The 17,332-nt window shown below is 34.3% G+C and overlaps 1 protein-coding gene across 9 annotated transcripts in view; it reads right to left on the bottom strand.

The window, feature by feature from the left end:
* Window positions 1-17,332, bottom strand: part of CC2D2B (coiled-coil and C2 domain containing 2B) — a 131,482-nt gene that overhangs the window by 48,314 nt on the left and 65,836 nt on the right. For 8 of the 9 annotated variants that reach the window (XR_008912729.1, XM_056801779.1, XM_056801822.1 and 5 more), the window contains 6 exons: window positions 12,323-12,526; window positions 10,161-10,253; window positions 7,518-7,609; window positions 6,434-6,604; window positions 4,573-4,669; window positions 2,464-2,573 (listed from right to left, as the gene is read on the bottom strand). Coding sequence is in view for 8 of the 9 variants with exons in the window: in XM_056801779.1 (XP_056657757.1) it covers window positions 2,464-2,573; window positions 4,573-4,669; window positions 6,434-6,604; window positions 7,518-7,609; window positions 10,161-10,253; window positions 12,323-12,526 (767 nt within the window). In the remaining variant the exon portion in view is untranslated. The remainder of the gene's footprint in view (window positions 1-2,463; window positions 2,574-4,572; window positions 4,670-6,433; window positions 6,605-7,517; window positions 7,610-10,160; window positions 10,254-12,322; window positions 12,527-17,332) is intronic. The other variant, XM_056801812.1, reaches the window with a different exon arrangement.

Below are 17,332 nucleotides of genomic sequence, written 5' to 3' on the forward strand. Positions count from 1 at the left end.
CTAATAGTAAACAAGAAGCCCCAGAAGAGGACAGGGATGGAAAAGATCTACATTCAGGTGCACTGACCTCTAGTTCTCTATTTCCTATTAAAAATAAATTTTCTATTGATTATTTTGGGGTTGGAGAAAGGAATATGAAGCAGAGGAACTCTAGTATGTGCCCTCTCAGCCAGGGGACGAGTTGCTCTGGGAGTCAGATACTGGGCTGCTAGCAGTAGCCTCAGCCAAGGCCACTATCTACAGTGATCAAGGATCAATGTGAAGAGTCAAAATTATTGGGGATCAACATGTAGAGAAGAGAAACTGGACTACTCCCTGAGATCTGGCAGTTTTCAAAATACCCATCATTTAATGAGAAGGGCATACTTTTTCTCATAAAACTATCCCATGCTGTTACTGTTCATGTCTGTAGGGGTCTAGACAAAAGCAATTCTTTATTTTATTGTATTTTACAATCCTGTCTCTGAAATGAGGTCTTAAATCTGAAGCCCTTTCCTTTGATCTTTTCAATGTCCCATGTAGTGCTACAGGGCTATCCCTTGGGCACCCTAGAAAGAAGAGTTTAAGAGGGCAGATGGGAGACAATCAAGCATAGATTCCCTATGAGGGAAGCATTTAACATTTTTCCCTGGATTTTTGCTATAGCTAATAAACCAGGTAGACAAAGTGAGTTGAGCAGTTGTATCCTATGACCATGTTTCTCATGAGATTTGGCAACATATTGGCTATGGGAAGGGAGAGTGAGGGAGAAGAGTTAAGGATGAGGAATCAAGGTTGAAATTGGATTAGAATGGGAGGATTTTGGGGGAAAGATAATGAGTTCAGTTTGGGAATATTGAGTTTAAGATGTCTGAGGGACATTCAATTTGAGATAGCCAATAGATAGTTGGAGATATGTCTGGAGGTCAGCAGAGAAGTTAGGGCTAGGCAAGCAGATTTGAGAACCAATTGTGTAGAGAAGATAACTAAATCCCAGGGAATTGATGACATTAACAAATGAAACACTATAGAGAAAGATGATAAAATGGCTTAGGACTGAATCTTGGAAGACTCATTTGGTAAGACACATCTAGACTAATAGATACAGCAAAGGAGTCTGAAAAAGAGTGGTCAGACAGGCAGAAGGAGAACCAGGATAGAGTATTGATTATGGAAACCTCCAAAGAAGAATGTATCAAGTATAAAAGGGTGATCCACTGTGTCAAAGTGAGGAAGGGCCACTATAGTCATACAAGTCCTTATTGCTTCTTGCTCATATTGTTCTACTGCCTTTCTAACTGGTCTCTCTGGTTCTAGACTCTCCCCTCTCAAATCCATTTTACCTGCTGCAAAACCATCACCTTTGGGAAGCCTTATTCATCCACTTCCTACCCAAACATTCAGTGGGTGTTTTACTGCTTCTAGAATAAAATATTGGTTGGGCATTTGGCACCTTCCAGTGTGGCTCCCACTGTCTTTCCAGTTCTATTTTATATTAGTCCTTTATAGGCATTCATGCTACTAGATGTTCCCTAAATTCAATATTCCATCTCTCTTCCATGCCCCTTTCACCTTCTTCACTTTCCTCCTCAGCCTCCTTTATTTCTCAGAATTATTATTTTTCTTCAAGATTTAACTCAGATGTCATTTTTATGATGTATACTCTCACTTCCCCATTTGTTAATGTTCATTCCCTCTGCAAATTACATTGCTTATACTCATTTTGAGAGTGGATAGAGAGCTATAGAATCAGGAAATCTTGGATTTGAATTCCATCTCTGAGACTTACTGATTTTATGACCCTAAGTAATTCACTTAACCTACCAGTGCCTCAGGCAACTCCCTAAAACAATAATCTGGGGGAATAGTTGCCAATTTGCATTGGTAAAAGGAGTTTTCTCACCTGGAATACCTGTTACAATAAAATCACAAATTAAGACACTTCTCCCCCAGTCCCCTGTTATAACTTTAGTAGAATGTAAGTAAGCTTCTTGAAGGCAGGGTTTGCCTCAGTTGTTCTCATATCCTTAGCATTTAAGGTATTTAACAGATGTTTGTTATATTATGTTGCATTTGTTATATTGTAATATAATTTCTGTCCCTTAGGAAAGAAAGGGAGAGAATTACACACTCATGAAGAGCCTAATGTTAAGCACTTTACAAATTATACCTAGGACATGGATAAGCAGGTAGGGGGATATGTTTCTTTGAAATGTTTGATCTATTAACTTCATTTGGTAAACAGTACTTTTTCCTAGTATTGCTTTATATTAAGAAAATAGTAAAAGATATATCCAAAGTTACTTGAGAAAGTTCAAAGAGCCTAAAAACTGAAGTATACCCTGTAAAACTTAAAAAAATGAAACAATCTATTGAAATATTTTTTAAATTTTTAACAAATGGTGCCTAGTATTGATTTTGTTTTAACTGATGGGGATTGAGGGTAGTGGGCCTAGTGTAATGAAAAGATGGATTCTAACTTACGTAAAATCTACTATAATTTCTTCATTCCAACATGGATGAGATCCATTGGCAGTATCAGTTTGATAAACAGTATGCTGGAAAGAAACTTCTACAAAAGGACGTACAGCATCCTAAAAAATAATAAACATTGACTAGATTTTGTAAGATTTTTGAAGACAATATTTGGGTTATATAATTGCAGAGAGAATAAGGCAAGAAAAATAGTTACTTGGTTACTGTTGGCAACTTTATAATAACCTGTTTTGCTAGGTCGGCCCTCATTGCCACTTGCTTCTTTTCCACTTGCTTACTTTTCAATCCCTTGTAATATAGCTTCCAACTTTTATTTCTTTATGGAAGTATTTTCTCAAAGATTTCCCTAGATTACTTAATGATAAATCTATTGTGGTTTTCTTAGTTCTCATTCATTTGATCTTGTAGTTTTTGATACTCTCAATCTCATTTTCCTCCCCAGGCTTCCATATCCCCTTTTTTGTTGTTGTTTTAAATTTCCCTTCTATCTCGCTGATGCATCCTTCTCTCTTCTTTGGCAAATCACCATTCAGACTCTACCCTCTAAGCATAAGGTATTTCTTGAGCTCTTTTCTTTCAACACACACTTTCACTCATTGATACCTTCACTTCAGTTCAATAAGCAGATGATTCTTAAAGCCATTTAATCTAGCCCCAATATTCCTCATGTACTACAATTCAGCATCATTGAATGTCTGCTGAATATTTTTGTGTGGATGTAAGAAACATCAAATGAAATCTCAAATTCAATGTCCAAAATGTTCTCTTTCCCTTTTCATGCCCTGAAAATAACCTGAATAACCCTTAAAATACAGCTCTACTTGAAAACCTACATGCCCCGTCTCTCTCCATTCTGTCGGGTTTCAGCCTAAAATACCCTTACCCCACCTAATGCCCAGGGGAGGAATATAATTTGAGGAAAGATAGATAATTATCAAGGATAGAAAGAGGAAATTCCCTCAGGCCCTCAATAAATCTAGTAACCTAAATCCCCTACAGCTGCTGTGGCCATTCCATAGTAGCAGAGCCACTATTTCCACTGTCCTGGCCACACTACTTCTATCTTTCTTGAATAAACACTTTCATGACTGGCTGAATGGGTCTGAGCTGCATGTCTTTGTGTGAGAATCAACATTTGCTCTCCCTCCACAAACTCTCTCTCCAACAATATCACCTCTTTTCTAGACTCTTTTAATGACCTCTAATTACTCTCCTGGACTACAGTTTCTGTCCTCCTTAATTCACTTTCCCTCAATTCTCCTGAAAGAATAATCTTCCTGGGGTACTGATCTACAGTACTAGATCGTTTTAAGGTGCTAGAATCTCCCTACTCAAGAGCTTAGAGTGGCTCCCTATTGGCTGTAAAACAAAATATAAACCTGCAGCCTGGCATTTAAAGTTCTATATATTGTTTCCACTCTAAATCCTCATCTCATGGGGGCAGCCGGGTAGCTCAGTGGATTGAGAGCCAGACCTAGAGGCGGGAGGTCCTAGGTTCAAATCTGACCTCAGACACTTCCCAGCTGTGTGACCCTGGGCAAGTCACTTGACCCCCATTGTCTAGTCCTTACCACTCTTCTGCCTTGGAGCCAATACACAGTATTGATTCCAAGATGGCAGGTAAGGGTTTAAATAAATAAATAATCACCTCATATTATTTCTCTTTATAAATTCTTCATTTTGACTAAATTGTACTAGTTATTTCCCTAAAATAATATTCAATCTCTTGTATACAAATACAATATATTCCACATGCTTAGAATGCATGTCCATCTCAATCTCTCATAAATCCTGCTTTTCATTCCAGACTCAACTCATTTGTTATCTCTTATGTAAAACATTTTCTTATTTCACCTTCCTCAAATATTTTTAATTAATTTATTTATTTTATCCCTTTCCCACCCTTCCCCTATTTAAATTCTTTCAGAATTAAAACTCTGATTTTTTTGTCTTTATATCACCAAAATTGAGTGTAATGCCTTGCCCATAGGTGTCCAAAAACGTTTGCTGAATTGAACTTGCTAGCTGTATAAACAATCAATATATTCTACAGTGATGTTTTCTATATTTTCTGTTTATGAATTATTCAGTACTTATCTCATTTAAGATCTCCACTGTGGCAACTGACTTGCTTGATTCTTTATGTCTAACTCGAGATATAGAAGACAGCAAATATGTAGGTATATCCAAGGTCCTTTAGGGGAAAAAAAGTACATTTTCAGTAAATTCATCATAAAATCAGTAAAATCATCACATATTGTTAGGTTCCTATTTGTGCTTTCAAAGATATAATAGAGAGCTAACTGTTGCTGTTCAAATATTATCAAGTGGTGGATAGAGTACGGGATCATGAGTCAGGAAAACCTAGTCTGAATCCTGCCTCAGACACTCACTAGCTATGTGACCCAGTCACTTTACCTCTGTTTTTTCTTATCTGTAAAATAAGTATGTAAAAGCACCTACTTCCCAGGATTGTTGTGAGGCTTAAATGATTTAACACATGTAAAGTACTTGGCAAACCATGAAACACTAGATAAAAGTTTGTAATAAGTAGTGACCCCTGAAACCTATTCATCACTTCTACTTCATAGTCATAAGGGATATTATTTAGGTCTTACTTTTATGGTCTGATAGTTTTCCTTACTTTCTTCCATTTAAGTCTGAATTTTGAAGGAGCTCTTGATCTGAACCCCAGTCAGCTCCAGATCTTGTTTTAACTGTGTAGAACTTTTGGCTACAAAATATGTAATCAATCTTATTTCAATATCAGTTATCCGGTGATGTACATGTGTTCTCGTTTAGTCATTTTTAGTCATATCTGATTCTTCATGACTCCTTTTGGGGTTTTTTTTGGGCTAAGATGCTGGAGTGGTTTACCACTTATTTCTCCAACTCATTTTGTAGATGTATCCACAGAATTTGTATTTCTATTGTATATGAAACTGTTATCCAGGAAGCTTGCATAAATGACCGTGCTTATGATCAAAATGTTTAACTTAGTACATTAGTATATACATCAAGGAGGAAGACTGCTGAACCCTGCAGGGGGAAGGAGCAAGCAAAATCATCTGTGTCTTCTAATAGCTAACATTTCCATGCATACAAAGAGGTTGCCTGTCTTTATTTAAGTAGGAGAGACAGACAACTTTTTACCACATATATGAAATTATCATCCCTAAATAGCATGTATTTGAACCGGACATTCTTCAACATTTACTGTCTAGATATGAGAAAGACATAAATCCACCTAAAATTTCAAGGCCCAAGGAAAGTAAGATTGTAGCTTTCTCGGTGACTACTGCTAGCCTGAGTTTCCTTTCACATAAGGCTGGTCACATCACTTCTATGTTCAACAATTGTCACCAGCTCTCTTATTACCTACAAATTACAACTTGAACTTCTTTGCTTGACCTTCAAGGTCTTTGCAATCTGATGGCACGCTATGTTTCCAGCATTATCTCCTATAATTCATTGCCATACATTCAATACTCCTTTCAAATTAGACTTCTCTTCCCCACCTGCTAAGCCCCTGCCCGATAACCTTTGCTCTTATTACTTTCTAGGCCTGAGATGAGATCTCTCACTCTCTTTTGCTACTGAAATACTATCATCCTTTAATGCTGAAATTAAACCTCAGTCCTGTTGTGAGGCCTTGCCCAGTTCCCCAGCTGATGATGGCCTTTTCTTCTAAAGAGCAGGCAGCTTTGTCTCTCTCTAGGATGTTAGTTGTACATTTTGGGTCGCAGTGACCAGTTTTGTGTTCTCCACCCAGATTATATCACAAGAATAGGAGTCATGGGTCCTATTTGATCTCATGACCAAATCACAAGTTCTTCTGGCCCAGACTTTTTTCTCATTCATTTTTCCCTGTTTCGGAAAGTATCGATTGAATGCGGCTTATCATCAGCACCAAGAACTTCCTTCAACCAACCCCTCCATCCATTGCAGCAGGCCTCACCTGCTCACAACAGGCTTCCTTGAGGGGATGTTATAAGCTCTTAGAATTCTGACCAGAAGGTGAATGTCCCCAGCACTGATAGTTTGTGCTGCTACTTTCTTCCTTTCTCTTCTCCGAGGCTTTAAATTTCTTCTTCGTTCAACAAGCTTGCAAATGGCATGCTTTAGCTGGCTAAGGAATTCACAACAATCAGTCATATATGCACCATCTGCCACATTTAAAAAACTAAGCTCATTTTTAATATGTTATTCATTATAAATGGAAGTCTTATTTTGAACTCAAGTCTCCCTACTATGGAAAAGAATATATCATTACCCAATGATGATGTCCCTTTGTAGATATGTCTGTATTATATGAAATGACAATGTTTCTCCCCAATGTGTTGAAGGAATAGCTTTACTCATAGCTACTCCATGTTTCCTTTGATACAAAGTGAAGATGAAAGGGCAGGATGATTTAAATAAAACATGTTACTCTTAAGTGCGATAAGAATTACACTAAAGTGTGCTGGACCTTAATCAGAGCCCAAATCCCTACTGTGTCATTTTCCTGTGTGACCTTGGTTGGGTAAGTCATAAAGCTCTCTGGGTTCAGTAAAATGAAGGAAGAGGGCATGAAATAAGTCCCCTTCCATCTCTAAATTGTGATTTAATGGGCTATGCAGTTATAGTGGAAATTGTTAATCACGTGTAATCCTTATAGGCAATTTGTAACAGTAATAACTTCTAACCAAATCATCTCTATGCTAACAAAACAGACTAAAAATATCACCCCAAAAGGTATGCAAAGCAACTTTGGGGAATGGCCTTCTCTGTGTGATGACTTGTAAGATCAGAGAGGGTTCCCAAGACCCCTGACAACCACATTCCTGTTTGTAGCCTCTAGTCATCCTCCAAAATGTTACTGTCAGGACAAGGGGAAAGTAGCTATATATTAACTTGTAAATATATTCTTTAATCACCAGTATCTGACACTTTCTGAAACTGTACATTTTGAATTTTGATTCAAAATATATTTGTAAAGTTGCAGTCTGCTTAGGGGCTTCTGAAAAGTGGCTCATATATTTTAATTTTTTAGTACATACCTCGCGGATACAATTTCTTCATAATCAGTTACAACGTCTGATAAATTAAATTTGTTAACTTTGATAATTTTTTTCATTACCAATTTCCTCATCTGAAAAAATATGTTTTTATTTTAGATTTTAGTGAACAGGTATGTGATATTTTAAATAAGACATCAACACCAATATTTTTCTCTATTAATTTTATGTAGGTAGTGGTTGAGGAAGGGAAAGAAGACTTTGAAAATGAAGTCACTAGCTATTGTTGTTGGCAGTTCTCACACTATACAGTACAAAATACTGATATGCAAAGGTAAAAGGAGTTTCTTCAATTGGAATTCATAAACCAATGAAATCACAGAAATCCAGGTCTCATCTATCCCTAAATGGAAAATCAATTCCTAAATTCTCCCAAAATACAGTTAGCAGAACAGTTATATTTTCTCATATTATATTTCTCTAATTGTTTTAATGTAAGAAGTAATGACAAATCATAGTGTTATTCATGGAATATGAGAAATTAAAGAATATCATAGAATATGATATACTAAAAAACAAGGCTTTACCCTATACTTGCCAACTTGTAAAATTAGGCATGCTCCTTCATGAGAAAAGAAACTCCAGTTCTTCCTGTAGAACTAGACAAGGATTCTGACATGCAAATTAATTGTGCACTAGAACTTTAACGAATTAATCAATTTTAAAGTAATAAATAACTGAACGAGTTTATTCATGATATAGCAGAAAGAATACTAGCTGGGAATCAGGAAACTCAAGTTCTAGTTACCGCTATTCCACTACCTACTTATTTTGTAATCTTAGACAAATCAGTTAACCTTTCTGAGTCTTGTTTTCTCCTTCCAAGCTATCAAAGCCCCTTGAAATGAGGGGGAGGAATGCGGATGATGTTTAAGTCATATCCATCTCTTTGAATCTATACATGTTCTTGGGAAAAGTACAAAATGATTCAGGCAGTGGACTAATCTCTAACATACTAGCTGTAGGATGTATCAATAAAGTAAAACTCTTAAGTCACTTTTTACAGTCTTCCAAGGAATCTTTATGGCACAGAACTATCAGTTTCAGTCAGGAAAAGAAATAGTCAGTAGAGAAAGAACATGCAAAAAACTGTGTATATCTTGTATGTAGCAAGTTTATATATATATATATATATATATATATATATATATATATATATATATATAGAGAGAGAGAGAGAGAGAGAGAGAGAGAGAGAGAGAGAGAAATCTAGTGACAAGCTTGTCTCTAAATATATTGATCTGGATATATTTCTCTAGATCTGTCTCTCAGTCTATTCCTATCCACTGTTATGGTACAAAACTAACAATTTTAAAGCCATGAGAAGAAATGGTCAGCCAATCAACAAGCATTTATTAAGTGACAAGCATTGTACTAAATTCTGGGGATACAAAGAAAGGCAAAGATGTGGTCTCTGACCTCAAGGAGACAAGATGCAAAAATCAAATTAAAAAATAAATATAACATGTATCTATTTTATAGATATATAGATAAATCTAGATTTAGAGCTATCTCCACATCTACCAATTTCTATCTCGTAGTTATGGTCATAGACATGAAATTAGAACTAGAAGGAACCTTAAAGAGGATCTGTTAGCATAATGAATTGCAATCTTTTGTCTTTTTTTTGGTATTTTAGACTAGTAGAGGTATTTTTAAACAGTATTTTTTTATAAAATCAGTGCAATATCTAGCAAATTGTTTAGTTAGCTACAATTTGAGTGCTATGATAGTATGATTACTGTTACAAAATTTGATTATATTCCTCTGACTCTTTAGTTAAACCCTAGAATACTTTTTTCGCTTCTCCTTTATCTTCCTTAGCTTCCCCTCACCATAGTAAAACATTTAATCAGAGGGAACCTACACTCTTTCCTAGGTTACTTATCTGTTGTCAATGATCTTTCCCTTCAGGGGAAGAAGAAAAGCTGATTTTAGAATTCATTTTATTAAACATACATAGCAATACATTTTGTGATACATTTATAATACTTTTTCCTGTGCTTTTGGAAGGCCTTCTGTCTCACATTTCTTGCTGTACACTACTAAAGGTTCTGCTAATCAATCAATAAACATTACTAAATTCCAGGCCCTATGCTAGAAGCTAGTAATAAAAAGACAAGAATTAAAAAGTCCTTCCCTTCAAGGAGCCTTCATTCTATTGGGAAGAGACATCTTATATAATAACATGGTCAATTAAAATGTATAGAAAACATGGAAATGAGGGTTTTCATTGTGATTTCATTGATGTAGGGAATTCCTAATGAAGATACTCTTTCTACTAATGCAGAATGGTACTTTCTCTGCAATTTACAGTAGTTTCAGAGAAAGAATTGATGGAGTATGAGTGAAGAAAAAATTTTTTTTACTTTACATTTATTGGGGGGGTTGGCCTATGTTGTCTTTCACAACAGAGCTAGTATAGAAATATGTTTTAGATAACTGCACATGCATAAAATATATCAAATTGCTTGGCTTCTCAGGGATGGGGGGAGAAGGAGGAGTGAAGAGGGAGAAGAGATTTTGGAATTCAAAATTCTACAAAATGAGTGCTAAAATAGTTTTTGTGTATAATTGGAAAAATAAAATTTAAAAATTTAAGTATAAAAGATTTGTTGCTAATACCTTCTTCATAAAGTTGATAGAATGAATCCTTTGTGAAGTAATAGAATTTACATCTGAAATTTGTATGTCCTTTTCTAACTGGCTTTCATATTCCTAAATACAAAATTGTTGGTTTTACTTCTTCAACATGAAATCAGCTTTAAATATGACATGCACTAATAAAGTATTAATTATTCAATTCATTTTCCCCTTTAATATTTAGGGAAGGGGACTTGCATGAAAAGGAGAAGCATTCTCTTCTGAGAGTTTTCTTTCCCCAATGCCATATTTAGTTTCTCTGGTACATGTTTCATTAAAAAAAAAAAACATGATGAATAGCCATAGGGAAGAATACAATAGTAAAAATTTTTATCCCCAATATCTCAATATTTTAAAAATAATTTGAAGAATGTATTTACTTTTACTGACTGAAAATGTATAAAATCCTATCATCTCTTTGAGCAGAATCTATTATTTATTATTAGTTTGAGGTTTCAGGCCTTACAGTGAGAAGAGTGCCTATTAACTTTACCAAATAATGTTTATGAAAGAAAAACAAATTCTTTTGGGTATTTCAGTGAATTCTTAAGACAAATGGACCTAGAAGAAGTATCTCTTTTCTTCTTGAACTAGCTCTCTACAAATCAGGGCCCAGATTAGTAGAATCAATTCAGAAGAGACCTTAAAGGCCATTAAGTTCTACCTATACCAATACAAGAAAACTAAAACTAAAAATACTTTTGCTATAATTGAGGAACGGGAATTAATCCAAATAATCTTAAATAAATTGAGCCTGAAGACTCCAAAGTTGGAATATGTGTGGTAGCATTTCTGTTTTTTTTCATATTTATTAATTCAATACATCACAATAAGGGACAACTTTTAGAGAGCTCTTACATGAAATGTCAGTCTATTACTTCAAGAATATAGTGTGGGGGATGAAATTTGTGCATTATTCCCCAATATACATTGATTAGTATTAGTAATTATAGATTGACAACTTCCTATAGAGAAATAGTGAAGTTAGGTGCTTTCCATTAGTCAATATCAATCTCTCCTTTTGAAGAGTAAAAGAAACCCTCCCCAAGCAGCTTTATACACACACACACACACACACACACACACACACACACACACACACACACACACACACATATATATATATATATATATATATATATATATACATATGTATATATATATATACTATAGCCCAGTGTTGCAATGTTATAGCCCCAGAGATGTGTCAAAGAGTGTTTTAGCCTGACTTGTTACAATCTATTGGACAGGCCTAAAAACGTGACCCAACTAAAAAATTGCAAATCTAAGGAATATTCCCATATCCTTGGAAATACTCAGAAGTGGTGAGAAAGAATAAGGAGGAGGATAGAATGAGGTACAGATGATGGAAAGTAGAAATAGCATTATGTTAGATTCCTATAAAATGTGAGTAAACCTAGGCATCGATGCCTACTGTTTCAGGGACCCCAGACTGTGGAGCCACTCTCTCTTTCCCTATGCCCTCACCCTCGCGAGAATACTATCTATGCCCAAGTGATATTAGCTCACCCTTGCCCCCTCCCCCCCACCAGCCTTGTGAGGATGCTGTCTAGGCCCAGACAGTGTTCTTCACTCTATCTCCCCTCTCCCCCCACGGCTTCTGAATAAAGCCACATGAATTCTGCCAGCATCAAGTCTCCTGTCTGCTCATTAGAATGAGCCTGGGGGCATGAGGACCCCCCCCCCAAGATTTTCACTTCACACACTAGGATTTACTAGATATGTATATACCTTCTACTAAATGTATACTGTTATTGAAATCCTTTTATGACTTACTCAATGATCTTTGAGAGATGTTGTGATAAAAAATTACTAGCGCATGGCTAACTTGGTGATAACCTTTTCCACTCTTGACCAACATACATAATGCCTGTCCCAAAGTTGGTTCTCAAACCTTTTCTAGCTTTATACCTCATTAGCCAAGTTTTAGAAAGCCCAGTATTATCTATAAATCATGATAAGGCATAAGGATAGGCCTTCATTAGAGAATCTGTTCAATTAATATAGCCCGGGTTAAGGTATTTATAAAAATTATGAAAAGATATATGCTATTGCTGAGTAAAGGAAAAAAATTCATTTGATTTGCCATCAAATAAATTATATATTCATAGAAAATGAAATACCTGGAAGACTAAATCTGGTATCTCTCTATCATAGAGAGGCATTTGTTGAAGAATGTAGACATCTAATTGACCTGCATTTCTAAGTTGTAATAGTTGAAAACGTTTACTTTTTTTAATTTCCTCTTCAGAAACAAAATTAAATTCTTCTTGCAGCTGTTCAAGCCGAAAATATTTTGGAATAGTTTGCCCTTTATGTCTTGTATACTGTAAAAGATAAGAAAGATTTCAAATCCACATTTTTCTTGGTATTATTTTTTTATTTTTTGGAGAAGAGAAATATTTAACAATCAATTCTTTGGAGAAATGGACATAACCAACATACTGCTTCAAGCAAACAACATTGATGTGCAAATACCAGTATAGATTGGATCATATCTACTCTCTGGCTTAGGCACAAATCATAAAACCACATTAAGTTTTGTAAAATCTAAGGAAATAAAATGATTTATAAAAATACAAAATGAATTTCCCCTAACACATATCATCATATCTAGTTTATTTTCTTATGTGGTACTATCATGTTACTCACCCTCAAAATCACATGTCCTATTTAGTTTCACAGAAGGAAAATATGTATACATATATATCTGATATATAGACACATATATATTAGAAATTAACATTAAAGTTCTTTAGTATCCTTGTTAAGGTAAATTTATAACAATAGCTTGCATTTATATAATGCTTTCAAAGAACTTTACATAACAACCCTGAGTGGAAGATGGTATTATCATTCCCCTTTTATTTATTTATTTTTATTATCATTTTTTATCATTCCCCTTTCAGATAAAAGAAATTATTTATCCAGGCTAAAAAAGTTAGAAAATGGCTGAAGAAGGATTCAGGGAAGTAGTGAATTGGAGAATTAAAGCCACAGGAACTGATAGTTTTAACCAATTCTCATTGTGATGATGGCAGCCAGAATAACTTCAAAGTGGAGGAATGGCAGTCATTTGGTAACAAATCCACATTTTAATATTTTTAAATCATAACATGTGATATGGCACTAAATTGAGTCTGCCTGTATAAGGTCTCTCCCTGCTCCAGATCATCCTACATTCAATCACTGTGATTTTCCTAAAGTATAGTCCAATCATTACACCCCCTACTCAATAAATTCCAATGGCTTCCTATTGTCTTTAGGATCTAATACAAAATGCTCTGTCTGTCCCTACCTTTCCAGTCTTCTTACACCTTACACTACAATATATATAAGACACTCCATCACTCAGTTCTGGACATTCTCTCCAGCTGTCCCTCTTCCCTGGAACATTCTCCCCAATGACCTCTCTAGCTTCTTTCAAGTCCCAACCTAAATCCCTCTTTTACTGGAAGTTTTCCTCAATTTCTCTCAATTCCAGTGCCTTTCCTCTCATCATTATTTCCTATTAATCCTGTATATGGCTTGCTTTGTATATATATGTATGTTTGTATATTGGTCCCTATTTCCCATCCCCACCCCCTCTCATTAGACTGAATGTTTGAGGGCAGGGATCCCCCCCCCCCCCCGCTTTTTTTGTATCCCTACAGCTTTGATGTTTGAGAGACAAGCAGTGAGAGATATTTAGTTACATAAAACTGAAAAGCTTCTAGGCAAACAAAATTAATGCATATAGGAAAGAATCATGTTCTCAAATTTCTCAGATAAGAGTTTCATATCCAGGATGTAAAAACAATTAACTATATAATTATATGAATGTCTAGGATATGAACAAATGGTTCTCAAAAGAATTGCTAACTATTAATAGCCACATGAAAGAATGCTCCAAATCACTAATAATAAGAGAAATATAAATCAAAACAGCTCTGAGGTTTTATCTTGCATCCTGCAAATTGGCAACGATGACAAAAGATGCAATAGTCAATATTGGCAGGGTTGTGAGACCCTAGTATTATAATTGATATCTTAACTGTGAATCAGTATAGTAAGTTTCTTAAACAATTTGTAATCATGCAAATAAAATGATGAAAATGTCCATACCCAGAAATTTTACTAACTAGATTTATGCCCCTTTAATAAGAAGAAAGTTTTCATAGAAATAATTTTTGTGATAGCAAAGAACTTAATGCCCATTGAGGAATGGCTTAATAAATTGTGGTATATGGATGTAATAGAATAGTACTGTTTTGTAAGAAATGATGTATGAGATGAATACAAATGAACATTTAATCTATATAAACTGATGCAAAATGAAATGGTCAATAAAACTACAATGACTAAACCAATGTAAATAGAGAAATCATTAAAAAAATCTAAAGTGAATTTTGCAAATGAACAAAGAACAAAGAAAACTCAAAAGAAGATTATATATATATATGTATATATATATATATATATATATATATATATATATATATATATATATATATATATATATATATATATATATATATGATCCTTTGCAGATGTGGAAATTCTGTGGATGTGACACACTGGACCTATAACCTATAACCAGATTTTGGTAATATATTGATCAGTTTTGCCTATTTTTCACTTCTTTGTCTTTAAAAACATTATTTTTTTATATGGAATGGTTCTCTGGGAAGGGTAAAATGAGGGATACTGGAGGATATTTTGGTGATGTAATAAATAAATGACATCATTTGTTGATATCTATTTATCATGTCTTTTATTTAAAATGAACACTTATTTTAAAAAAGATTATTAACTGTGAGCTGAACAATATGAATATAATTAATAGAAAAGTCCATAGAAGATTTCTGAGATGATAGTATAATAAATTGTTGCAAAGGTACCGAGCTCTTCAAAATATCTTCTAAAAAGAGCAATATGCTAAAAAGGAACAAAACTAATTGAAGTTTTCAAAATAGAATTAAAATATGACTAAAAGAAATGAATGAGCCAAAGAAGAGATCCAACACAATGAAAAACCAGACTGAAGTCCTTAAATGGATTTGTGATATTAACAATAGGAATACTTCCAGGAATACAGATTGTAACATCTTTTAATAATTTAAATTTAGTATCAAATGTTATTTATTAATTTTTAAATTAATGTTAAATTACTTAAAATATAATTAGTTTATTAATAGTTAACTATAATTAAATATTATTTTGTCAATGTCCTGTGATGATTCTAACCTCATCATTGATAAAAATAAATATTATAAATACTACAAAGTTTCTTTCATTTTCAATCTACTGTACTAATTCCAGTTTAAGGATCACAGCAATTTGTTGCCTTTCGGTGGGGTGGGGAGGGCACAAGGAGAGAAGAATAAGACAAATGTCATCAGTGCCTCTCAGTTTTTTCTACCCACATTAGAGTTCTAAGTTTATATATTGCCTAAAAGCTAGCTAAAATCAGTATTCTTCAATCTCCCACCTCAAGTGAAAAAGCCCTTCTTTCCCTGTTGAAAATATATGATTTTACATCTTTCTATATATTTTGTATAATGGCTATTTAGTGATCCCATTGATTCAGTGGCTATTGTCATCCCATGAATAGATTAGATAGTCCCTCCAATAGTATTTCTTAAGTTCTTTGGGTCAAGTATTTTTATTTTGAAATTACTATATACCTTTGGTTTGGTTTGGTTTTTACTCATGCTATCTTTCTATTAAAAAAATAACATTTTTTAAAGTTTCTCTTATTTTGCTAGTTTTCATGGAAACTTTTTTCATGTGCTTGGTTATCTTTGACCCTCAGCACAGATTTATAAATGGTGCTATTTTATTTTAAAGTAGCCATTGAGCTTTGTCTAGTAAAGGTTTTCAGATCATATGTTTTTTCAAATCCTTTCAGAAAATTTTCCTTTTCAGAACATTTTGATTTTTACAAACTATTGCCCACATTTTATAATCATTTCCTTTTCCAAAACTGAGTCAGAGTATCAAATTTGATTTTCAAGTGGTTTTAATTAGTTGATTCAGGTGGCCTCTACCATATGGATTGTGGAAATAATTAAATTTATATTCCAGACCCAGATTACTCTGAGTACTATTACATAGTAGTTGGTTCACAAAATTCTCATATGATGATTTTTGAATATTACTAATAAAGATATATGAAGCCATATATTTCAAAAAAGATAGATACAAATTAGTTTTAATAGCAAAGGAAGGGGTGAGGGAATAGACCCATTTTCCAAAGCTTTGGGCTGTATGAAATTAAGCTAAACAGATTATATTGGTAGGGCAATCCAAGTGTTCCTTTTACCAGTGAAGGGAATAACTTGTCTATTTCTATTATATAAACACACATATAAATAAACCTACATATACACATATATGCATAGAACATAGTAGCCTCTTAATACATTTTTATTAATTTGACTTGTAGTCACATAGTATCAGTAAATCAATCAACTCACATTTATTATAAAGCTATTATGTGCCAGGTACTATGCTAAGCTGAGCATCACCAGTAAAATATCATTTTTATTAAAATGGGTTTTTTGCTTTAGATAGAATTATATAAAAGCACTGGATTTGATCTGCCTTCCTCTTTTTTAAATTTAATTTAATTTTTTAAAATCTTTACCTCCCATCTTAAAATCAATACTGGTTATTGGTTCTAAGGTAGAAGAGTGGTAAGGGCTAGGCAATGGGTGACTTGTCCAGGGTCACACTGATGGGAAGTGTCTGAGGCTAAATTTGAACCCAGGACCTCCCATTGCTGGGCCTGACTCTCAATCCACTGAGCCACACAGCTTCCCCCTCTTCTTTTTAAATTCTGGAAAACATGAGAATTGTGTATTTTGGTACAGTTCTTCTACAATGCCCGTACAAAATAAATGGATCAGTTCTATCATAACCCTGATAGCAGGCATCCTTTGTCCATTGGTCTTTTCTGCATGGATTGTAGGACTAAAGGATCACTGATTTGAGGCTGGCAGAAACACTGAAGGTCATCCAGTTCAGTCTCTTCATTTTATAGGGGACAAAACTGAGTCTTAGAGAAGTAAACTACTTTGCCTACGGCTACATCTAGGGGCATCTGGAGGATCTCATCATTTCTTCAGAATCTCATTCCATCTGGACTCTTC

The sequence above is a fragment of the Monodelphis domestica genome, chromosome 1 (genome assembly GCF_027887165.1).
Source record: "Monodelphis domestica isolate mMonDom1 chromosome 1, mMonDom1.pri, whole genome shotgun sequence".
NCBI classification, from domain to species: Eukaryota; Metazoa; Chordata; class Mammalia; order Didelphimorphia; family Didelphidae; genus Monodelphis; species Monodelphis domestica.